The 25,866-nt window shown below is 40.8% G+C and overlaps 3 protein-coding genes across 4 annotated transcripts in view; 1 reads left to right on the top strand and 2 right to left on the bottom strand.

Annotated features, from left to right (window-relative positions):
* The window catches only part of l2hgdh (L-2-hydroxyglutarate dehydrogenase), a 37,377-nt gene extending 33,921 nt beyond the window's left edge, over positions 1–3,456 (bottom strand). The window contains exons 1-2 of the mRNA XM_041215318.1: positions 3,272–3,456; positions 136–251 (exon numbers count right to left, since the gene is read on the bottom strand). Of these exons, the coding sequence (XP_041071252.1) occupies positions 136–251; positions 3,272–3,366 (211 nt within the window). The 5' untranslated portion in view covers positions 3,367–3,456. The remainder of the gene's footprint in view (positions 1–135; positions 252–3,271) is intronic.
* Positions 3,457–3,516: 60 nt separating this feature from the next.
* Positions 3,517–12,635, top strand: dmac2l (distal membrane arm assembly component 2 like). Its single transcript, XM_041215055.1, has 4 exons — positions 3,517–4,053; positions 4,135–4,343; positions 10,309–10,480; positions 12,225–12,635. The coding sequence occupies exons 1-4, from the start codon at positions 3,953–3,955 to the stop codon at positions 12,337–12,339; spliced, it is 597 nt and encodes a 198-aa protein (XP_041070989.1). The 5' UTR covers positions 3,517–3,952; the 3' UTR covers positions 12,340–12,635.
* Positions 12,636–12,964: 329 nt separating this feature from the next.
* The window catches only part of cdkl1 (cyclin-dependent kinase-like 1 (CDC2-related kinase)), a 58,630-nt gene continuing 45,728 nt past the window's right edge, over positions 12,965–25,866 (bottom strand). Inside the window, exons 8-9 of one of the 2 annotated variants that reach the window (XM_041215053.1) lie at positions 16,838–17,002; positions 12,965–14,350 (exon numbers count right to left, since the gene is read on the bottom strand). In XM_041215053.1, coding sequence (XP_041070987.1) covers positions 14,249–14,350; positions 16,838–17,002 — 267 coding nt within the window. In that variant the 3' untranslated portion in view covers positions 12,965–14,248. The remainder of the gene's footprint in view (positions 14,351–16,837; positions 17,003–25,866) is intronic. The other variant, XM_041215054.1, reaches the window with a different exon arrangement.

Below are 25,866 nucleotides of genomic sequence, written 5' to 3'. Positions count from 1 at the left end.
TATCATTGTCTTCTCTGGCTCAACTACTTGAAACAGTAAAGCCAAATATTTCAAAATAGCTTAACACTGAAATTTAGAGGTTGGCATTTTTGTCTAGTTCAACCTTTTTAAAGCAGTTTTATTCCCAGAGTATACCCAGTTCTTTTTCTTTTTCCAGTAGAATGTAGTTCAATTTAGGATGCCGCTGTATGAGCTCTCTAGCAGATGCCAGTCCAACAATTCCTCCTCCAACAATGGCCACATCATAAGAACTAGAAAAGGAAAGTGCAATCAAAGAAAAAACAAACATTTAATATTTTTCCAAGTCAAAACTTATTCTAAACTCTGCACAGAGGACTTTGTTTGATGCAAGTATTACAATAATATTTTTCACAAACCATGCAAAAACATCTGGATATCTGCAAGTGTATGCAAAACACCTTTGCTAAACCCTGATTGGAGAGATCTGGAAAATGATTCCTAATTTTTCAAATGTGGAAATAATTTAACTCCATTCTTGAGGATTTTACTTAGATTAAACCTTTAATATAAAACACAATTTCCAAAACAAAAGCAAAGTACTGCAGATGCTAGAAATTAAGAACAGAAAATCCCTCTCCCCCAGTGTTCACCTTCCTCCAATCTGAAAAACAGCTGTGAACCACAAAGAATGAAGGTGGCATTTCCTCTCTATTTGCATCCAGATACATATAATTGGGGTGTGAAGCAACTGCACAAAATAAAAGATCAAGGAAATTTTGGACATAATTATGTTAAGTGTGAATTCCCTGCTCATTTACCATCAATTGACTGCTGCGCCTGAATGCCTCTCAAATAATTACAATGGCTGTCAGTTGTGTTTCAGTTGGCAGCACTTGCCTCAGAGTCACAAGGTTCTAGGTTCTAGTGCCATTCCAGAGCTTGAGCACGACAAAAAAAAAATCAAGGCTGATATTGCAATGCAGGGCTGAGAGATTGTTGTACTGACGGAGGGGCTATCTTTTTGATGAGATGGCAGACTAAGGACTCAGACCTGCTCAGATGGATGTAAATCCCCCAGCACAATTGCTAAGATGGGGGTGGAGGGCAGTGGGGGGAGAGAGAAATTATCCCAGGTGCCCGGGCCAATATTTATCCCTCAATCAACATCACAAAATCATAATCATATGGCTGGTTGTGGGAGTTTGCTGCGCATAAATTGGCTGCCACATTTCCTACATAACAGTGACTGCAGTTCAAAAGTACTTCATAGGCCATAATGCATTTTGAGATGTCCAGTGAACATGGAAGTGCTATATAAATGTAAGTCACTATTTTCTCCCCTCTTATTAAAGAGTCACAATTACTTGGTTCAAAACGTGAGTAAATTAAGCCCAGAACATTAGATGCAGCAGGAAACAAAATCATGTTTCTGATGTTTGCCATTTGAGTGATCTTTAAAAATTTAATCTCCAAGACCTACACATTACTTTATATTTGAGTGCATTTTAATGATAATCAGTGGAAGTCACATTTTCTTTTCATTCTTTTGTAGGATGTGAGCATCACTGGTAAGGCTAACATTTGTTGCTCACCCCAAATTGCCCATGAGAATGTGGTGATAAGCTGCCTTCTTGAACTGCTACAGTCCATTGATGTAGGTTCATCTGCAATGTTGTTAGGAAAGGGTTCCAGGTTTTTAAACCCAGGAGTGAAAGAATAGCAATATAGCTCCAAAGTCAGGATGATTTGATAGTTCCAAGTCAGGATAGTGTGTGGCTTGGGGCAGAGCCTGGAGGTAGTGGTGTTCCCATGCATCTGCTGTCCTTGTCCTTCTAGGTGGTAGAGGCCACAGAACAAAAACAAAAACAGAAATACCTGGAAAAACTCAGCAGGTCTGGCAGCATCAGTGGAGAAGAGCACAGTAGACGTTTCGAGTCCTCATGACCCTTTAACAGAACTAAGTAAAAATAGGAATGGGGTGAAATATAAGCTGGTTTAAGAGCGGGGGGGGGGGGGGGGGGTGGTGTTGGGACAAGAAGAGCTAGGTAAAGGGTCAGTGATAGATGGAGATAACCAAAAGATGTCACAGACAAAAGGACAAAGAGGTGTTGAAAGTGGTGATATTATCTAAAGAAATGTGCTAATTAAGGGTAGAAAGCAGGACAAACAAGGTACGGATAGCTCTAGTGGGGGTGGAGTGGGGTGAAGGAATACTAAAAAGGCTAAAAGGTAGAGATAAAACAATGGATATAAATACATTTAAAAATAATGGAAATAGGTGGGAAAAGAAAAATCTATATAAATTATTGGAAAAAACAAAGAGGGGGAAAAACAGAAAGGGGGTGAGGGCAGAGGAGAGAGTTCATGATCTAAAATTGTTGAACTCAAAATTCAGCCCGGAAGGCTGTAAAGTGCCTCGTCGGAAGATGAGGTGCTGTTCCTCTAGTTTGCATTGAGCTTCACTGGAACAATTAAACTAGCTTATATTTCACTCCTTTCCTATTTTTACTCAGTTCTGTTGAAGGGTCATGAGTACTCGAAACGTCAACTGTGCTCTTCTCCACCGATGCTGCCAGACCTGCTGCATTTTTCCAGGTATTTCTGTTTTTGTTTTTGTTTTGGATTTCCAGCATCCACAGTTCTTTGCTTTTATCTCTGTAGAGGCCACAGATTTGGAAGGTGCTGTCAAAGGAGGCTTGGTGAGTTGCTGCAGTACATCTTCTATCATAGTACACACTGCTGCCACTGTGTGCTGGTGGTGGAGGGAGTGAATGTTTAAGGTAGTGAATGGGTGCTGATCAAGCAGGCTGCTTTGTCTTGGATGTTGTCAAGCTTCTTGACTGTTGTTGGAACTGCACTCATCCAGGCAAGTGGAACGTATTCTATCACATTCTTGGCTTATCCCTTGTAGATAGTGGACTGCTATCATAATTGTATGATCCTAAATCTACTGTGCCTGATGTAGGTAAACAATAAAAAGCGTGAAGCTTCAATTTTCATGCTACCCCCATGTGGAGTAACACATCTAGGGTAAACAATTAACCCAAACTGTGATCTGTCACACTCTCAAAACTATTGAACAAGGTAAACCCAAGTCTTTTCACCCAGGAATATTACTCCACAAAGCCAGTTTAGTCATAATAGTTTAGGTCACAGAAATAAGGACAACACTGCCATCCTGTTGCATAACCTTCTCTCCTCCTCCGCAACTATTAATTCATTCTGATTACACACACTACCCTAACAACCTCGCAACAAACACCCACATGCGAGCGCAAGCAGCTTCAGCCTTGCTAACTCCACTACTTACCTGTGCTTTCTTCGCCCAAGGTAATCCGCTCGGAACCCACTGAATCGCCTGAAAAGCAGCGAGGCTGCGCAACCAAGCCCAACGGCAATGACCATCGCTGTAAAAATCCAACCCACCGGCCAGCCAACTGACTCGCCCTGTACCTTTAACCTCCGGCTCAAAACAGGCGCACCTGCGCAGTGAACCAATCCGCCGTCTACACCTGCGCGGTGAACAGCAATGACGTCGGCGACTGCGCAGTGAACAGTCTGCCGCCCGCGCCTGCGCTTTGCTGTCGCAGTCGGTGGGCGAAGCCACAAATAAGGCTGAAAGGCCTTTTCTAAATGTGATTGTTAATCCAGTATCTGTTGTGGTTTTACGGCCAGCATAAAGGAGTGTAACCCCAGCAGTTAAAACTAATTTCAGATTTGCATTTTGGAGATGACCGAACAATATGTGAACCTAGTCCAGTCCACTGAGGGCTGTTTCTTTATAATACTTGGTTCAGGAGCAAACCTGGTTCATTTGTTTTCAAACATAGAAAGCAACGTGAGCCGATGTTTGGTCTCTTGAGTTTCGCAGCGACAACAAGCTTGTTGGCAATTGCAAGCACAAACCTTGATCCTACTCTTTATAGAATATATGAAAAATTGGTTGTTTTAATTCGTACATGTTTCTTATAGCTTCAGAAAATCTATCAAGATGTTTTCAAAGACAACGGGATCCTTGAAGGTTCTGCGGATCATACGTTGTTATGTTGGCCACAGGAGTTTCTGGGGGTGGTTGAATGCTGTTTTCAACAAGTAAGTTAAAATAAAAGATGATTTACCAGCTTTAAATCTTTCCATAATGTATATAACAAGGGTACATTTCCTTTCAAACAGGGTGGATTATGATCGTATAGAGGCTGTTGGTCCAGACAGGGCAGCATCGGAGTGGTTGCTTCGTTGTGGTGCTAGTGTGCGTTACAAAGGTTTTGACAAGTGGCAAAACAATTACAATCACCTACCGACTGGTCCATTGGAAAAATTCAAAATTGAAGGAATTGATGCCACAGAATCATGCATTATGTTCAAAGGATTTGACTACCTTGGTACAGTATTAGATTATTTTCAGTAATAGTTTACTTCTATAACATTTAATGATTTTGAATAAAAATTTTAAAACCTTTTGTAAGTCAGCAAAAAAATTAAGACTCAACTCTACATATAAAACCTTATGTCTGCACATACCGTAAGCTTTTTCCATTATAAATTATATCCACAATTACAATGGAAGTTCTATGTTAACACACCAGCCTATAATTGCACCCAGTAATAGAGGCAATACAGAACACAATTGCCAGGAGGGTGTAATTACAATGTGACAAGTTTTACATAATTTCCATTATAAATATGGACTTAAGAATTTACAATAGAATTAAAGCAATTAGGACATAATGCATAACTTTAAAACTGAACTTTAATTGTGCAAACTAGCCCAATTAACTCCTTCCCCCAAGCAATATTTTAGTTACAAAGATTTTCTGGTCTTTGTGTAACACCATGGTACATTGACTAGTATTAAATTAAAGAGGGAAACCAAAGGAATCATGATTAACTTCATCATCCTTGTTTTGTTTAGATTCTATTAACTCAAAAGAAGAATGGGGTTTAAAAGTTTAACTGTTGATGGTATCAATGTGGGGGACTGGTTGCTGTGCTCAAAAGATTTGAATGAGTTTGCATTTTGGAAATGTTGATCTCTGCAGAACCGCGAGTTAATAACTATGTTTTATAATCCATTTAGTTTACAGGATTACCTCTGATGGCAAGAATGTTGTTAAAGTCAACAATCTAATGTAGACATGGTGTCCCCACCTCTATTTGGGACATAGCTTTGCTAGGTTTCTGCAGTCTTTGGTTGCTGTCAGAGTTAGATGGCGGAGCCACAAACAAGGCTGAAGGGCCTTTTTTAAATGTGATTATTGATCCAGTATCTGTTGTGGCTTTATGGCTGGCAGAAAAGAGTGTAACCCAGCAGTTAAGACTAATTTCAGATTTGCATTTTGGAGATGGCTGAACAATATGTCAACCCACTGCACAGTCCAGTCCACTGAGGGCTTTTTCTCTAATACTTAGCTCAGGAGCAAACCTGGTTCATTTGTTTTCAAACATAAGAAGCAACGTGAGCCTATGTTTGGTCTCTCTTTCACGGCTACCAGAAGCTTGTCATAGGCAACTACAAGCATAAACCTTGATCTTACTCTTTATAGAGTATATGAAAATTTGGCTGTTTTAATTCGTACATTTTTCTGAAGCTATATGAAATATATATAACGATGCTGCTTTCAAAGACAATGGGATCCTTTGGTTATGTCTTCCATTTTAAATTTGGTTATCAGCAGGCTGATTTTAGCCTAACTTAAAGAACAGTTTTGGTTTTCACTCTGGGAATCATTATGGTTAGACTTATAAAACTGGACATGTTCAAAGGAGAAACAATTCAACCGTATAAACAAGGCAGAATAAAGAGCAGCAAGGGAACTGGATTATATGTTGGCATTACTTCCATTTGATATTCCCTCTGTAGATTTAGCATTTCCTGATGACCCTCTGGTGACATACAATTAGCATAACAAACCTAGCAGAGATGGGGACACCATGTCTACAACAGATTGTTGACTTCAACAACATTCTTGCCATCAGAAGTAATCCTGTAAACTAAATGGATTATAAAACATAGTTATTAACTCGTGGTTCTGTAGAGATCAACATTTCCAAATGCAAACTCATTTTTTGAATTGCTGCATAAGCCACTTTTAGAGCAAACTATACACTTGCCCTCAACTAAGTTTCGCAAGTTGGATCCTTGAGCATTGGAAGATCACCCAAACCATATTAAGCTTTACATAGCCCTTCTGCATTCTGTGATGTGCATTTAATTATTTGTTTCTAATGTTTGTATGTTTGATTTTGTTGCATCTTTTATATTTGGGAAGGTGGTGGGATAGTGGTATAATGTCCATAGGGCAAAACTGGTTAATTGGCTGAAATGATAACTTACTTGTTAAATCAACCAACTAAACAGCAATATAATCCCGAGGCCCTTCACTGGAGTGTTATATAACAAAATTAGACACTGAGCCAGATAAGGTGGTATTCGGGCAGATGGCCAAAAAGTTAGGTTTATGGGAGCATCTTAAAGGAAGGAAGAGATTGAGAGGCAGGGAGGGAATTCTAGAGCTTAGGGCTTAGGCAGCTTAAGGCACTGCCACCAATGGTGGAACGTTAAAATCGGGGTGATCAAAAGCCCAGAATTACATCCACACAGATATCTTAAGAGGGTTGTGGGGCTGGAGGAGATTACAGAGATAGGGAGGGGAGAGGTGAGACCGTTAAGGGATTTCAAAACAAGGATGAGAATTTTAAAATTTAGGTGATGCTTGACTGGGAGCCAATGGGCAGGATTTTTACCTCGTGGGGCGGGTGTGGCGGACAGGCCCGCAATCTCACACTGACTGGCTAATTAACGGCCAGTCAGCGTGAAAGGCGCGCTGAGAGCCTCAGCGCTGTTGGGGTGAGGGTGGGAGGAGTGTGAGCGCTGAAGTGTTTGCATGCACGGAAGTAAAAGCTCCCTGAAGGTACAGAGTTTCTCAGGGAGCTGAAGATTTTTAACATTACAAATAAAGAATTGAAAGATAAGGAAAACGTGCCCTCATGACGTCATATGAGCAGGAACATGTTAAAAATGAGTTTTTAAAAGTTTTTATTTTTTAAGCACTGCTTGAAGCCTCATCCTGCCCGTGGATGAGGTTTAGCAAAAAATGTAAAGACCGCTTAGCCTATTCGCCCGCCTGCCAACTGTAAGGTTGGACGGGCAGGGGAAAAAACCCATTTAATTAATTAATTAATTAATTAATGGGCTTAACAGCCCTTAACAGAACTGAAACACCTGGCCAGTATAGGTCAGCAAGCACAGAGATGATAGCTAAACAAGTCTTGGTGCAAGTAAAGACACGGACAGCAGAGTTTTTACAGTGTTTACAGAAGTTACAATGTGGGAGGCAGGCCAGGAATGTGTCGGAACAGTCAAGTCTAGAGGTAACAAACGCATGAATGAATAAACATGAACAAATTATAGGCAGATCAATATCAATGAGGAATCAGTAATTAGCAAAAAAAAACTGAGTAACTCCTTTTCTGAAAAGTACCAATGTCAATCAGGCAAGTAGGAATCAACCATGCAAATCACTCCAAAAATGTTGGCCCGTAACTTCCACACTCCCCAGTGTTGGATTTTGCTAGGGAGTGGGTGGTGGGTGTACCCCTAAGATGCGCTGGGGAAGCCCTCTGGCAAGTTCCCAGGTAAGGTTTTGCATGGCAATTGCCCAGAAGTGCTAACTTCTTCTGGACAATAGCGCTGTGCTGGAAACCATCCTTAAATTCAATTTAAATTGCAAACTTCGGATGGTTCCACCACGGTTATACCAATAGGTACGTAGAAAAAGTTAGAAGAATTAAAACCCCTTCTAGTTTCTGGATAACTATTATAAAGGCCTAGGCTGATCTCATCCCCCCCCCCCCCCCCCCCCCCCCCGGCCCCGACCCCGACCCCGACCTCCAACACCCCACCCCTGACCTCAGAACCCCCAACCCCACCCAGAGATCCCTGGAACACACCCATACACTCCCAACACACAAAAATCCTATCCATTTCCTTAGACACTTACCTTCTGTCTGGCCTGTCACTTTTCCTGGTCCTTTAAACTTACCTGCTTGAGGGCAGCAAGTGCTGTAAAAAAGGGGTGTGGCCTCCTTGATTACGCTGGATCTGCACTTTGCTGGGGCCTGTGAAAAGTCTTTTGCTGCAAGCCCCAAGCAGCTCCAGCGAACAAAATTGGCCGCACAGTTTTCAAAACCAGATAAGTACATATTTATTTCCTCGGGCTAGTGGCCCGTTGTGATTAATTTAAGCTGTTATCTTGAATTTTCCCTCCAGCTGAATACTTACAGTTAAACATAAAATGTATAAGACAAGAAACCTATATAAAATAAACAATTCTGATTAAGATTCTTATTATTGCAATTTGCATGTAGCACCTAGCAAGACCCAGGGAAATGTTTTCCAAAGAGGCCTACTCTTGTGTTGGGAATTCAATTTGCAGTTTTGATTATTGGGTTGAAGGTTGTCTGTGGTTTCTTTGCAATAGCCTTGGCTCTTCCCTGTTAGCTACAGTCATGTCAGTCACATCAAGCCTCTCCCCCTTTGTTTTGGCTTTACCCACCAGTGCAACTTGAGTCTGACACATCTGACCTGTTCCTCATACTTCTGTCAGCAATTAGATATGACCTACCAAAGTCCGTCACAGTCTGGCCCATCGGCCCTGTCATTTTCAGCTTTACAGTTCATGTTGCATGGATGATAATTGCAAGTATAATTCGTAATTTCAGTCAAAGGACTGAACTCTGTGTCAACTAAAAGAAATGTGTTTTTTCCATGCCTAAGCACTTCTTAGCTACTATGCTCACTTGCCTTGTTCAAGTGATTCCTGGTCCATCCATTTTACATCCTGCTGGCTAATTGTTCGCTTTCCCAGCTCAAATGCTTCTTTGCTTTTCAGTCCTATGTGCATCCTGACCCACTTGCCACACTTATTAGTTGACACTGTGTTTCCCAATTTATCCATTGATCTCAACTGCTTCTGACCCACCTTTTTTACCCAATTGGTTCCCTGCCCTCCCGTCCTTAATGCTTTCAATCTTGTCTGCTTGCCCATGTGCTTCCCAGCCTGATGAGACTGAAAGTCAAGTGGGATAGAGTGCGCCAATGGGGTAAGAATGCGTGAAGTGGGGGAGAACAAGAGGGTGTTAAGTAAAGCAGGAGAGTGAACAAGAAATGGTGTGAGAAGTAAAAGAGCAGGGAAGAAAGTTTGACATGGAGGAGCAGAAAGACACAAGAGAAGTGGAGTATGAAGAGGTTTTTGGTTGCACTGGCCTAAAATATTTGAGAACTTGAACATAATATAACTTTCATTTTTAACTACTGAATTAAATTTTTTTTGATGATATTTATTATCAAAGATTGCCCTATTGCAAGGAGTGAAGACAGGCCTAAAAATATATATGTTTAAAATACGTTTCAACAAACTTTGTTGTTCTGACTCCAGCCACTTCTAAGCAACATAGTGACCATTAATTGTACCTACTCCCTTCCTCTAACTTGCTTCTGATCTAATAACATAATTACTGTCTTTTTTTCCTGTAATAGCCCCTTGCTGTGTCCTGCTGCCATTTTTTCAAAATCTGTTTCCATGTGGTGTATGTGGTAAATTCAGTAGTTAAGCCAGACCCCTAAACTTGTATTTGGGTTTGGCCATCTCTCATAACTGCTGCCAGCCCTATTCCCTAAGTGTTCCGAAATACATTTAGCACTTGCAGTTGCCATCCTTCCCCTTCCCTCCCTCCCCCACTCCCGGACCCATCACCACCGCCACCCTGTCTGTATCAGTCTCTATCACTCCCCTCATCCCTCTGCTGTCCCCTTGGTATTTCTACAACCCACTTCACAATCAATGCTTAGACCTGGTGTTGCCACTTGAGCCCACCGTATTTCTCCTGTGCACCCCCAGTCATCCCTCCCATGCCTATCCATGTCCAGACCACAATTTTAATTGTTTCCTCACTCTATTCCTTTCAATTACTTTAACACAAAACCGCCAATGTCTTAGTTTTTGCAAATTTCTGCATTCTTCCAGTTTACTCAAACCCCCAAATGCTGAGACCTACCATCATCCCAGGTTTCCCCTGGCTGCTCCTTCTTGTCAGTGCTCCCAGGCCTCTTACCTCACACTACAAGAACTTGAAAGTCTCAGCCCTTAATCTGCCTTGACTGCTGCCAGAGATCAGTAATCACTTTTAATATACTCAAATAGGGAAAATAATGTTATTAATAACATTGTAGCCTGATATTTAAAATCAAATCTTGTGAAAATATTGTTTTAGTATAAACAAAGATATTTGTTGAGAGATGAGTTAATGACCTTTTGTAAGATTTCTCATTTGTACATTTTATTGCAGATTATCTAGAACATGTCGAAGAAATTAAATTCCAGAGGTGTATATACATTCAAGATGAATGTCTTGAGAGACTATGCAAGATAGAAAATTTGCAAAAGAGTCTTCGATGGCTGGAAATTATTTCTTGTGGAAATGTCACAGACCGGGGAATCATAACTCTTCACTTTCTTAAGTAAGTATTTTGGGAGAAAAGTAAGATATAGTACTGTGAAAAGGGTAATGGTAACATTAAAAAGTTCAATATACTGGCATCACGTCTTCATAACAAGACAGTTTACAGCAGTTAGCTAACCGAAACAGCTAGTGAAGTTACATTAATTCCTTGGTGTGGAGTTAAAGAGTCAACAATGCTCAGAGTAAGAATTGTTTTTGTTAATCAACTTACTAGATCGTGCTTAACACTAAACTCATTACAGTATTTGAATTTTGAGTTCTAGTTACTGGAATTCTGGTTGAAGTACATGAAAATGCTACTAAAGCTCATCCTTCCTTCCCCTTCCCACCTCCAACCCTCCCCAAAAAATGCTTAATTCAACAGTACCAACTTTCATTTATATAGCACCTTTATGATGAAGAATCTCCCAAGGTGCTTCATGGATGTGAAGAATAAAATGGATGTCCAAGCCAAAGAGGGACAAGTTAGGAGGGGTGACTGAAAGCTTGGTCAAAGAAGTGGGGTTTATAAGGAGGGTCTTAAAGGAGAAGAGAGTGTGGAAAGTGGAGATTCAGAGATTCAGGTTTAGGGAGAGAACTCAAGATTTTGGGTTCTGGACAACTGAAGGCATGGCATTCAATAGACAAAGCTGTGCACAAAAGATCAGAGTCAGAGCAATGGAGAATTCGGCAGCGATTATAGTGCTAGAAGAGGTTACAGAGCTCGGGAGGGCAAAACCATGAAGGGATTTAAACCAACAATAAGGGATTTATACCAATGGTCAGTATAATGTTTTAGTGCATCATGGGATATGAACCTTGCTTGCATGCCTGCCCACTTCAGTTCCTGTCCCATGTTGGGGCGAAAATCCTGCCTATGGTCCTGATTCCTTGCACTCACCTGGTCAAAATGGCAGCTACTTATCTGTATTCTTTGTATTAGATTTAAGCCCTCTAACCATTCGCAATATGGAAAATCCTGAGAGTGGACAAATTCAAGTCAACCTTGTAGATCTGGTGCAAATGAAGTATGTAAAAAATAAGGCCACTTTAATTCTGTTAAAGGAAGTAAGGGCACTAGCTATGAGTCATTTATTCCAACCATCCCTGAAAAGATCCAAGTTTTGGTGTAAGTTCGAGCCCAGATGTAATTGTCTCCATAATGTGGCCACACACCAGTTCCATTTATTATGCCACAGGTTGAAGGGTGTGTTAATGCTAGTAGAGTAAATAATTGCTCTGATGTGTATATACGTTGTACCTTGGGTGTTGTATCCATTTCAGGTGTTTCAGTGGGGCTAGTATGTATTCACACCACCACAGGCAAGCACTTCATCTTTATGTTGATGTTTATCCTATACACGAACAGTCATCCTAATCACATGTGCTCATCTTGCTTCCATATCTCGTGATTCCCTTTTCCTTCTACCATCTATTCATAGAAATTGACATGGTTGCTGTTTCAGTTACTAACTCTGATAAAGCATTTCATAGCCTCTGTGCAGCTGAAGTGCATTAAAATTTTGGTGGTGCAGTATGTCGATAAGGGTGTAAATTAAGTGTGAAAATTGTAGTACAGCCAGACAAAATTTACAAATAAGTGATAATCTATTAGCTATATCATGAAGATGCTACTTAGAAGGTATTTTAATGCAATATTTCATTTTGAAGCTAACAAGTTTTGATTTGAAGTGCATGAAATGTTTAAATGTCACTTTTTTATCTGCACAGTGTAAAATCTTGTTTTCTTCATCTTATTGCAGAAACTTAAGGTACTTGTTTCTAAGTGATCTTCCTGGCATAGAAGAAAAAGAAAAAACTCTTCAGGTTTTACTAAGAGCTCTACCTGCCTGTGAGATTAAAGTTGATCTAGAGTGAACCTACAATTTGGAAATTTATGTATAGTCTAAATAAAATGCTACTTTGCAAATAGCAGGATGGATGATATACGATTACATGAAATTATCTGCAAAAAAGTAGGCTTGTGCTTTTGCAGTATTATTTAAAATTAGATTGTGTTAGTCACAAGTATGTTCACTAAAGCTGCCCAAAGTGTTTTACTCATCTGTGAAATTGGATTTGAGCCTCTAAATTGTGAATGCACATTTATCTACAGTACCTTTTGTCCTGACAAATGGATAATAAAATATCTGTGAATAAAGATTGTAAAAGTTGCAATAGTGTTTGATGTATGTATATAAATTTTCATTCTGAAAATGTTCAAACAATGTATTTTTGTAATATGAAACAAAAACAAGCCCCCGCCCAATTAGTTGATACATCAAAATACCTTGGTCTTAGATGTGCATTTGCCTAGTAACTATTTTATCACTTTATTTGCAATTTGTCTTTTTCTATTAGTAGTTATCAAGTACAGTATTCTGATATGGAGCAGCATGCACTTGTTGCTGTTATATACAGATAAACTGGATGCATAAGTTATTCCAGTACTAACAGATTTAATATAAAATATATAGAGATTTTTAAATCAATGCAAGATATCATAAATATTGCAGATTTTATAATCTATTTGTAGGTTTCCATTGCAGCTGTTCAAAACAGTACATATTTACAAATGTGAAGTAATGTAATACCTCAAGTTTTAAACCAACATATTTATAAGTTATGATTTTTTAGTATTCACATCTGCAGTTCTTTTCAGATGTCTGATTTAAATGTGCTAGATCAACTTTTCAATGCTAAAATGTTTTGTTAGGTTATCAGTTCATGTATTTTTTAACAAAAAATGAGTAACATAGCTTTCTTTATCCATTTTCATTTATATCAAAATTGTATGAAGAAGCACAATCAATAATGTATACAAATACATAGTAAGCAGAACACTCTGAATTTTGCATGTCAAGAACTGTCTTGTTTAATTGACAGATCTACAATCCAATGTTTTCCCTGCAGCCAAACTGAATTACTTTAAATTCAGGCTATCTGCTGGACTAAAACTGTTGTTTCTGACTACATTGAGTACTGTGCTAGAGTTGGGATCTGAATGGGGCAAGTGTACAGAAGTGAAAACTCCATTCAACAGCAGGGTATTTTAAGGGAGTGGCTGAAATGAGACATCTTAGAACTTAGCAGAAATACAAACCAAACTATTCAAAATCAAATTCACATGGAAATTGGGTTAGGACTAAAAACACGACAAATATATTGGTTCTTATTCTGTTGGACGCAGGTTATAAATCCAATTTTTTAACTCCTTTGTATGCTGCTTTCAGTCTAAGTAATGTATATAACAGATTATTAGACAAAGATGAAACAGAGTCTTTAGCCTGGTGTTCCTATAGCTGTGGAAGAGTAGTGTCGGCAGTATACTTGACTGAACAGTCAACTTTTGCTAGGTATAAATGTAATGAACCATTGCACTTCTTGTGTATGTTAGGACACCAAATGCTAACATGACTTGGGTTCTGTCCAAATGGGATTACAATTTAAAACATTTTCATGCAGGTCATAGTGCATAGAATACAGTGCTATTTCTTTATACAAACATGGTACACATCTAAAACAAATCCTCTGACCAGGTATTTCCTGGTTTATACTCATTTCCATAAGTACACGCTTTTAAAATTCAAACACACAAGAATAAACAAAGTACTGAACTAAAAAAAGTGCATATAATCTCAGGCTGGGTAAAGTTATGGTGCAAGTTTTCACTTTTTCAAAGTTTAAAAACTCTTACTTTAATATTTTCTTTGGACACTTGGTTTTTCAGGTAGATGCCTTCTGATGATGGTGCTGTCTGTGATTTGATGGTGTTATTGCCATTTAGTTAAATGTTAGGTAGATGGTAATTATATTTCTGCTTGAAATACTTCTTGCTTTCCATGGATGGAGGTATATTGCTACTGGTAAGCTGTGGTAAGTATTGCAACTATACAAAACAAAAATAAAGTACAATAATTGGAATTAATCTAAAAATTCCTGGTGCATTTAGTTAACAATGGAACCCATTTATCAAACTGATTCTTGGCAAGGATAAATCTTGAGCTCATTTTTGTTTTATTTAGCAGCTTCAAACAGAATAACAAGCTAAAAACAAATTTCTACATTGAATCCTGGGGCAGGATTTTTCAGTTGGCGTGCGGGGGCCCAACATGCGAAATGACATGTGATGATGTTGGGTGAGCGTCCTGACGTCATTGTGCTGTCTCACGATGTTTCATTTGGCGGGCATGCTCTGGAGTTGGCTGTGTGCCTGCCAATATGTAAATGGCCTATTAAGGAAGTGATTAAGGTAATTGTTAATGTTGCCCGTCCAACCTTAAGGTTGGTGGGCAGGCGAAAAGGCCAAGCGGCCTTCGCGATTTTTAGGAAACCTCATCCACGAGTGGGGTGAGTTTTCCTAAAGCTTTTATTAATTAAATTTAAAAATTCTCCTAAATATAAAAACATGTCCCATCTCATGTGACAGTCACATGAGAAGACAAGTTTAAATAAATGTTTTCACCATTTATTTAACTCCATGCCTCAGGGAGATTGAAACGCTCTTTCGCATGCATTTGCGAGAGCGCTGGCCCCGACACACTCTCTTACCCACCGCCCGCAAAGGTAGCGCTGAGCACTATGGCTTGCGTCTTACACTGGGTAGGCCTTAAATGGCCCGCCCACGTAAAATGGCGGTGCAGAGCTGATCAGCCCCTGAAAATCACCAGTTCAATTGAAAAATAATTTATGAACTGTCATGGTGCACGTTAGGCTTATTTATTAACAAGAACAGTGCACAAACTGATGCACCTTTCTGGTACTCAGTACTGAATTTACCCACGAGTTGTAAACACCCAGCATTCAGCAGAAGTGGAGTGATTTTCCAAAGAGTTAGTGGGGGGAAAATGGGGGTCGGAGTTTCTAGAAACAGTGATTGAGGGATGTAAAATTATCATACTGTAGGAATGCTTTGACACATCTGAGTGAGTCGCTAGGCCACTGCAGAGGGCATGTTAAAAATCAAACATATGATCAATAAACACCACAGACACTGGGTGTAATGTGTCTGTACTTATTACCAAGACAGGGTAACAAATTGATTATTTACAGTATTTACAGGAGCAAAGCTTAAGTTATTAGAAGTTAACCATTTTCTGTATTAGTTCTATTTTTTAATAAGTACTTCAATAAACCCAATATTTTCTCCCCAAATCCTTACCTTAGAAAAATAATCAAAGTATCCTGAAACATGCTCATATATCCTAAACACAATCTTATACCTTAGTTATAGACTGGAAAACCTAGTAAATTTAGGCTCTGAATCAGAAAGTTCAAGATCACCTCCAGAACTTAAACATGTTGGGACACATTTAACTTAAAAGCTAATTGTGTTTGAACGACACACACAGTAATACACAAACTGGTCAGCAATTTGTAGTGAGAAAGAGAGACCCTGTGAACTGCAAATCATTGCAAGCTGTTGGCTGATTTATGTCGCTCTGCCTTTAGTTTCCTGAAAATGATATCTCACGCTTAAGCTCCCTATAATTTTCAAGGAATTGGTGCATTTGCAATTTAATTATCCATTAGACTGACCACGGAAAGTTAAGTCTAGTAATTAACTGCACAAGTGCCCTTTTAACATGTGATAATTGTTCATGATTGTTAATCAAACCCTCTTGCTCAGAAAATGAACAATTAAGTGTGAAGTCTCATTGCTTCAGGTTGTGAATTGTTTATCTTACTTTTCCTTTTTTTTTTTCTTTCTCTCAATCCCTTTTTTCTTTCCCCATCTCTCTTTCTGTACCTAATATGAAATTGAATTCATCTTTTATAGTCTTTCCCTCTGTTTATTTCTCAATCCTTAAATCTCAGTAGTTAAAAAATTTCCTCACAACATTTAAGAAGTATTTAGTTGAGCACTTGAAATGCCACAGCATACAGGGCCACAGGCCAAGTTCTGGAAAATGGGATTAGGATAGGTGCTTGATGGCCGCACGGACACATTGGGCCAAAGGGCCTGTTTCTGTTTGTATGACTCTGACTCTATGTTCCATTGTTCACCGATGCCCTGTTCTCACTGTACCATTATCAGCAACAAATCTAATCAATGGGGCATGCCCGGGATGCATCGTTCCATTGAAATCTGACCCATTATTTGTCAAAACTTCATTGCACTTCTGAGCGAAGGCTGCAGTCAATGTTATCACCCTTTGCACGAGATGCTAAACTGAGCTTTCTCTTGCTTGTTCAAATGGACCTTAAAGATTCCATGGCACTTTTCGGCATCATTTGTAGGATTTTGCTCTGCATAAAATGGCTACCAATTTTGCCTAAATAACAATCACAGCACTTCAATGTAATTCTATGTAATTGTTTCGTTTCTGGATGACAGTGTTATCTAAAAGGTCATTATTTCCTTAATTGAATTTACCATGTAGCCACTTACTGCTGGTACATTTCTGCATGGTGCTCTTACACGTCTTTTCAGAGCTTTTTGCTTGCCCATTTCCAGTTCTTTTCTAAGGCTATCAAAGTATGGATGATCCAGCAACTGTTCACAATTTAGACGAGCAGCAGGATCCATATGTAAACAACCCTATGTATACAAATCAGAATTAACGTTATTTCCTTATACAGATATTTTACACATGCCCATCAATTCTTCTCCTCCAATTTTTTCTTCTTTCATCCACCTGCACTTCAGGAATTAGAGTACTGTCTTCAGACATCTTGATACACTGCAGGTGTACTTAACTGGTCTGGAAGGCAGACTGGAGGAATTTCCTCCCTAGGCGACCTTAAGAAGAGATCAGACTGCAAATGTTAACTGAGTCGAGGATTTGATTTGGAATCTTAAAAGGCTGGAGTTAAAAACTTTAGGAATAAAACTGAGGAGACAACAATTTTAAACTTGAGGGCAGTGGGCAGCCATTTGCTTATTTCATTCACCTGAAGATATATTCAAAGATTGATCATACTGTGTTGTGGTAACCTTGGCTAAAAACTGGTCTTTGAACCGTACTTTCAGGTAGTCAGATAAGTCTTGGACAATGTGGCCCCATTACACTTAGGAGAAATGTTGCCGTGCATTGTTTACATTTACAAAAACAATATGCATATTTTGTCAGTTACACTATTGCTAAAATATGTTAAAATAAGAGCTGGGAAAATAAAATTCAGAACAAGAAGTTTTAAAAATATGTATTAAGTTTCTTTTAGTAATGTAATTACATTAATAAAGTTACTCATGACACCAAGTCCATTACTGTGCAATTAAGCTTTGCTTCAGTGTCACAGTATGGTTTAAAAACTGACTCGCAAGAGTCGAATTCCCTGAAATTTCTGGTTAGCTCCAGCACTTTGTTTTTTATAATATCGTACTGTTAACCCTTTCTGAACATGGATCTCCCTAGTGAACTATTTCCTGTCACTTCAAGTAGTTTTGCTAAGAGGCAGTAACAACGGAATCTTGATAGGTTTTACATTTGAGCTGTATACCCTCTCCCTCATAATTCTTTTAGATACAAAATTGTGCCTAGGGTTAACTTGGTAACTTGTGGAACCAACCAGGGAACAGGCTATTTCTGGTAATAGGTAATGAGTCAGGATTAATTAATAATCTCTTGCTAAAGGATCCAATAGGGAAGTGATCATAACATGACAGAATTTCACATTGTTTGAGGGTGAGAAACTTGGATCTGTAGCTAGTGTCTTCAGCTTAAATAAAGGCAATGACAAAAGTGTGAACATAGAGTTCAGTAAAGTGGGCTGGTAAGCTGGTAGATAAGCAGTGGCAGACATTTAAGGAGATATTTCATAATTTTATATTCCGTTGAGAAAGAAAGACTCTATGAGGATGAACCCTTCGTGGCTAACTAAGGAAGCTTGAAAGAAAGAAATTGAAAGAAAGGGCAAACAATATTGCAAAAATTTGTGGTGGGCCAGAAGATAGGAAACATTCTAGAAACCAGCAAAGGATGACTAAAAATCTATTTTCTGTCTATTATTTTGAGAGTAAACTGGTAAGAAGTATGAAAACAGACAGAGCTTTACAAGTATATAAAAAGGAAGCAATTATTGGTCTCTTAAAGGATGAGACTGATGAATTAGTGATAGGAAACAATAAAATGTTAGAGGCATTCCAATAGGAGTAGAAAATCAGGGATGAAAGGGAGGGAGGAACTTCAAACAATCATCACTGGAGAGAAAGTACTAGGCAAAAAAATGGGACTTGGGCTGAGAAGTGCCCTGGACCTGATGGCCTACGTTTTAGGATCTTAAAAGTTGTAAAATGCCCATGCATTGATTATTGTATATTATAGGCCCAGGAAGGTTGCACTGAGTGTACAGCATTGAACCAGGCCATTGGACCCACATGTTCCACAGAATCACTGAATGGTTACAGTACAGGAGGACATTCATCCCATCAAATCCATGCTAGCTCACAGCAAAAGCAATTTAAACTAGTTCCACTCCATCACCCTTTCCCTGTAGCACCTTTATCCACCTTCAGGTGCGCCTTTAGGTGAAGGTGTTCAGGAAGACCATCACAGCCTGAAAAACAACCGTTCACCACTACTCTGACTTCTGTAAAAAAAAATATTTTAGAGTAGTTAGGGAGAAACTGTTCCCACTTGTGTTTGGATCGAGAACGAGAGGGCACAAATTTAAAGTAATTGGTAAATGAAACAAAAGTGACATGAGGAAAAACTCTCACACAGTGAGTGGTTAAGGTCTACAATGCACTGTCTGAGAGTGTGGTGCAGGGCAGATTCAATTGAAGCATTCAAAAGGGAATTAAACAGTTATCTAAGAAGGAAGAATGTGTAGGGTTATGGAGTGAAAGCGGGAGAACGGCACTAAATGAATTGTTCATTCGGAGAGTCAGTGCAGACATGATGGGCCAAATGGCCTCCTTATGCACTACCATTTCTGTAATTCTGAGGTGCTTATTCAATTCCTTTTTTAAAGCCATGATTGACCCTGCCTCCAGCACACTCTCAGGCAGTGCATTCCAGATCATAACCATCGATTCTGTCGAAATGTATTTCCCCATGTTTCCTTTGGTTTTTTTTGCCAAACACCTTAAATGTGTGTCCCTTGGTTCTCGATCCTTGCCAATGGGAACAATTTCTCACTATTCTTTCTCGAATAAATATTTTTAACGCTTCTTTCAAATTTTGTCTCTACTTTCTCTGCTCTAAGCACAACTACCACAGCTTCTTTATCCACCCAACTGAATTCTCTCATCCCTGGAACCATTCTTGTAAATCTCTGAACCCCCTCTAAAGCCTTCACATCCTTTCTGCAGTACTGTGCCTTGAATTGGGCACAGGATTACAATTGAGGCCGAACTAGTGTTTTATAACATTTCGCCATAAATTTCCTTGTTTCTGACTCCATGCCTCTATTTATAAATCCTGGATCCCAAATGTATTTTCAACTGTTTTTGGAACCTCCACTGCCACCTTCAATGATTTGTGCATGTGTACCTCAAGGGGTCTCTGTTTCTGCACCCCCTTCAGAGTTGTACCCTTTATGTTATATTGCCTTTGCTCCCTCTTCCACTGTATCACTTTGCACTTCTTGACATTAAATTTCATTTGCCATATGTCTGCCCATTCCACCAGCCTATCTATGAACTCTTGAAGCCAGTCACTATTCCCCTTGCAGGTCATTATACTTCCAAGTTCAGTTTCATCTGCATGTTTTGATATTGTGCCCTATACACCCAAGTCCAACTCATTAATATGTATCCAGAGAAGCAGTAGGAGAGCACTGGGAAACACCATTACAGTCCGAAAAGCAATCATGCACTACTAAAACAAAAACAGAATTACCTGGAAAAACTCAGCAGGTCTGGCAGCATCGGCGGAGAAGAAAAGAGTTGACGTTTCGAGTCCTCATGACCCTTTGACAGAACTTGAGTTCGAGTCCAGGAAAGAGCTGAAATATAAGCTGGTTAAGGTGTGTGTGTGGGGGGCGGAGAGATAGAGAGACAGAGAGGTGGAGGGGGGGGTGTGGTTGTAGGGACAAACAAGCAGTGATAGAAGCAGATCATCAAAAGATGTCAACGACAATAGTACAATAGAACACATAGGTGTTAAAGTTAAAGTTGGTGATATTATCTAAACGAATGTGCTAATTAAGAATGGATGGTAGGGCACTCAAGGTATAGCTCTAGTGGGGTTTTTTTTTATATAATGGAAATAGGTGGGAAAAGGAAAATCTTTATAATTTTTTGGAAAAAAAAAGAGGAAGGGGGAAACAGAAAGGGGGTGGGGATGGGGGAGGGAGCTCACGACCTAAAGTTGTTGAATTCAATATTCAGTCCGGAAGGCTGTAAAGTCCCTAGTCGGAAGATGAGGTGTTGTTCCTCCAGTTTGCGTTGGGCTTCACTGGAACAATGCAGCAAGCCAAGGACAGACATGTGGGCAAGAGAGCAGGGTGGAGTGTTAAAATGGCAAGCGACAGGGAGGTTTGGGTCATTCTTGCGGACAGACCACAGGTGTTCTGCAAAGCGGTCGCCCAGTTTACATTTGGTCTCTCCAATGTAGAGGAGACCACATTGGGAGCAACGAATGCAGTAGACTAAGTTGGGGGAAATGCAAGTGAAATGCTGCTTCACTTGAAAGGAGTGTTTGGGTCCTTGGACAGTGAGGAGAGAGGAAGTGAAGGGGCAGGTGTTGCATCTTTTGCGTGGGCATGGAGTGGTGCCATAGGAGGGGGTTGAGGAGTAGGGGGTGATGGAGGAGTGGACCAGGGTGTCCCGGAGGGAGCGATCCCTACGGAATGCCGATAAGGGGGTGAAGGGAAGATGTGTTTGGTGGTGGCATCATGAGTTCTGTCGAAGGGTCATGAGGACTCGAAACGTCAACTCTTTTCTTCTCCGCCGATGCTGCCAGACCTGCTGAGTTTTTCCAGGTAATTCTGTTTTTGTTTTGGATTTCCAGCATCCGCAGTTTTTTTGTTTTTATCTCTGTGTTTAATTGACTGCCACTGCTCTTCAAGAAATGCCTACCTCCTTGAAGAAGTTCTGTTCCTCTCTGCGACAAGATTTCCGTATCTCTCTGTTGCCTTGTTCACCTTCATTGCTTTCCATTTCCCTCCTAGTGTTTGACAAGGTGTTTACTAAAACCCGCTTTCACAGCCATATCTCCTTTCTCAGTGACTGTCTCCGTCTCCGACTTACCCCACGTGGATTTCAACTGAAATTCCACCCCTCATGTTTCGAACCCACCCAGGATTACAGGTATCTCCGGGACATAAAACGTTTCTCGGACTGCTGTTCCCGTCACATTCTGAAATCCACTCTCAGTGCCATGCGCCGCCATATGAACACACTCGACCTCTCCCTCCAGCAGCACCGCCGTACCCTTTTTCAAAGCTGCGCGTGCCCCCAGTTTCATTTTATCCTTCGGCTCATCCGACGCCTCAACAAGAAACTTTTTCTCTTTCTCTCAAGTGCTAAGGAACGCAAGCTCCAACAACTCATCGACACCAACACCCATCTAGGACCCTCCACCCCTGCCTGTCCCTCCATCCCCACCCTTTCTTCCAATCCCAACGCCAGCCGTGTATTCACTATACCCCCTGACCTTCCCCTCTCTGATGCTGAACGTTCAGTGCTCAGCAAAGGACTTAGTTTCATACCCTTACGCCCTCAACTCAATGAATTTCGGGCTCGGCATGATACTGAACTCTTCTTCTGCCGTCTTCGTCTCCGGGCTCACTTCTTTGGGCAGGAGTCCTCTCCCAGTTCAACGGATGCTTTTACCCATCTCCAATATTCTCCCTCCACCTGGACCCCTCCCTCTGGATTCTTACCTTCTCTCGATCTTTTCATTGAGAACTGTCGGTGCGACATTATTCGTCTCAATTTCTCTGCTCCTCTTACCCATTCTAACCTGTCTCTCTCTGAACTTACTGCACTCCATTCTCTCAGGTCCAACCCTGACATTGTCATCAAACCCGCTGACAAGGGTGGTGCTGTTGTTGTCTGGCGCACTGACCTCTACCTCGCGGAGGCTGAGCGTCAACTCGCAGACACTTCCTCCTACCTCTCCCTGGACCATGACCCCACCATTGAACATCAAGCCACTGTTTCCAGGACTGTCACTGACCTCATCTCCTCTGGGGATCTCCCTCCCACAGCTTCCAACCTGATAGTCGCCCAACCTCGGATGGCCCGCTTCTATCTCCTACCCAAAATCCACAAACAGAACTGCCCCGGTAGACCGATCGTCTCAGCTTGCTCCTGCCCCACAGAACTCATTTCTCGTTATCTTGACTCCCTTCTCTCTCCCCTTGTCCAGTCCCTTCCCACCTACATCCGTGATTCCTCTGACACCTTACGTCACATCAACAATTTCCAGTTCCCTGGCCCCTACCGCTTCCTCTTCACCATGGACGTCCAATCCCTCTACACCTCCATCCCCCACCAGGATGGTCTGAGGGCCCTTAGCTTCTTCCTCGAACAGAGGCCCGAACAATCCCCATCCACCACTACTCTCCTCCGTCTGGCTGAACTTGTTCTCACGCTGAACAATTTCTCCTTCAACTCCTCTCACTTCCTCCAAATAAAAGGTGTGGCTCTGGGTACCCGCATGGGCCCCAGCTATGCCTGTCTCTTTATGGGATATGTGGAACATTCCTTGTTGCAGTCCTACTCCGGCCCCCTTCCACAACTCTTTCTCTGGTACATCGATGATTACTTCGGTGCCGCTTCATGCTCTCGTCAGGACTTGGAAAAATTTATTAATTTTGCTTCCAATCTCCACCCCTCCATCATTTTCACGTGGTCCATCTCTGACACTTCCCTTCCCTTCCTTGACCTCTCTGTCTCAATCTCTGGTGATAGACTGTCCACCAATATCCATTACAAACCCACCGACTCCCACAGCTATCTCGACTACAGCTCCTCACACCCCGCTTCCTGTAAGGACTCCATCCCATTCTCTCAGTTTCTTCGCCTCCGTCGCATCTGTTCCGATGAGGCTACATTCAAAAACAGTTCCTCTGACATGTCCTCCTTCTTCCTTAACCGAGGTTTTCCACCCACGGTCGTTGACAGGGCCCTCAACCGTGTCCGGCCCATCTCCCGCGCATCCGCCCTCACGCCTTCTCCTCCCTCCCAGAAACATGATAGGGTCCCCCTTGTCCTCACTTATCACCCCACCAGCCTCCGCATTCAAAGGATCATCCTCCGCCATTTCCGCCAACTCCAGCATGATGCCACCACCAAACACATCTTCCCTTCAACCCCCTTATCGGCATTCCGTAGGGATCGCTCCCTCCGGGACACCCTGGTCCACTCCTCCATCACCCCCTACTCCTCAACCCCCTCCTATGGCACCACTCCATGCCCACGCAAAAGATGCAACACCTGCCCCTTCACTTCCTCTCTCCTCACTGTCCAAGGACCCAAACACTCCTTTCAAGTGAAGCAGCATTTCACTTGCATTTCCCCCAACTTAGTCTACTGCATTCGTTGCTCCCAATGTGGTCTCCTCTACATTGGAGAGACCAAACGTAAACTGGGCGACCGCTTTGCAGAACACCTGCGGTCTGTCTGCAAGAATGACCCAAACCTCCCTGTCGCTTGCCATTTTAACACTCCACCCTGCTCTCTTGCCCACATGTCTGTCCTTGGCTTGCTGCATTGTTCCAGTGAAGCCCAACGCAAACTGGAGGAACAACACCTCATCTTCCGACTAGGGACTTTACAGCCTTCCGGACTGAATATTGAATTCAACAACTTTAGGTCGTGAGCTCCCTCCCCCATCCCCACCCCCTTTCTGTTTCCCCTTTCCTCCTTTTTTTTTTCCAAAAAATTATAAAGATTTTCCTTTTCCCACCTATTTCCATTATATAAAAAAAAACCCCACTAGAGCTATACCTTGAGTGCCCTACCATCCATTCTTAATTAGCACATTCGTTTAGATAATATCACCAACTTTAACTTTAACACCTATGTGTTCTATTGTACTATTGTCGTTGACATCTTTTGATGATCTGCTTCTATCACTGCTTGTTTGTCCCTACAACCACACCCCCCCCTCCACCTCTCTGTCTCTCTATCTCTCCGCCCCCCCACAAACACACCTTAAACCAGCTTATATTTCAGCTCTTTCCTGGACTCGAACTCAAGTTCTGTCAAAGGGTCATGAGGACTCGAAACGTCAACTCTTTTCTTCTCCGCCGATGCTGCCAGACCTGCTGAGTTTTTCCAGGTAATTCTGTTTTTGTTTTGGATTTCCAGCATCCGCAGTTTTTTTGTTTTTATCATTCACTACTACCCTGTTTTCTGTCACTAAATCAATTGCATCCATGTTGCCACTGCCCTTGTTATTCCATGGGCTTCAACTTTGCTGGCAAGCTATTATTTGACAGTTTATCAAATGCCTTTTGGAAGTCTATATACACATCAACCCATTACCCTCATCAACTCCCACTCTATCAGCATAGTATCTATTCCTTTCTCCCTGATGTACTTATCCAGCTTCCCTTTAAATGCTTCTGTGCTATTTGCCTCCACTACTCCTTATGTTAGTACCACAATCTTACCACTCTTAGGATAAATAATTTTCTCTTGGATTTATTTGTTACTATTTTATACTTACAACCTTTAGTTTAAACTCCCCTACAAGTGGAAACTATTTCTTTATGTTACCCTATCAAACCCTTTCATTATCCTAAAGATTGGTCATCAGGTCATCCTTCAGTGAAAAGAGACTCCCAGTCAGTTCATTGTTTTCTGATATGTATATCTTCTTGGTTTTGTTATTATCCTTGGTGATGTTTTTTCTCCTACCTTCTCCAATGCTTCTGTATTATATTTATAATATGGAGACCAGAAATATTTACAGTACTCGTGTGTTCTGACAACGGTCCAACACAAGTTTAACATAACTTCTCTGCTTTTCAGTCTGTCCCTCCAGAAATGAACTCCAGTGCTTGGTTTGCATTTTTTGGTTAAGCCTGATTAAAAATGCTTTATTACTTTAGTGATTTGTGTATCTGTACCCCATAAATACTTTTGCTCCTCTACCCCATTCATGTTCTTATTACCAAGTAGTATGTGATCTCCTTATTCTTCCTACCAAAATGTACCACCATACACTTAACTACTTTGAAGTTCATTTGCCAATTCTGCAACCTTATTAATGGCTTTAATTTGTCACATTCTAACAATGTCATGCCCGTCTTATTTGTTTCCCTGGTAAATACTGAGACAAAGTAACTATTCAGTATTTTTGCCATTTTTCTGTCATTGTGAATTAGTGGTTCTATCCTTAACCAGGTTTTTCTTTATTTATAGGTCTGTAAAGCACTTTGTTATTTCTTTTTCCTATTCATGATAATTGTTCCTTTTTGAATTTCATTTTTTCTTTTGATTTGTTTCCTAAAGCTTTATATTCTCTTTTATCATCCTTTCTTTTATGCCTATGTACTTGGTAT

Source organism: Carcharodon carcharias, chromosome 20 (genome assembly GCF_017639515.1).
Source record: "Carcharodon carcharias isolate sCarCar2 chromosome 20, sCarCar2.pri, whole genome shotgun sequence".
Classification (NCBI taxonomy): domain Eukaryota; kingdom Metazoa; phylum Chordata; class Chondrichthyes; order Lamniformes; family Lamnidae; genus Carcharodon; species Carcharodon carcharias.
Note: the sequence above shows the minus strand (reverse complement) of the source record. Positions and strands in the feature narration are given on the sequence as shown.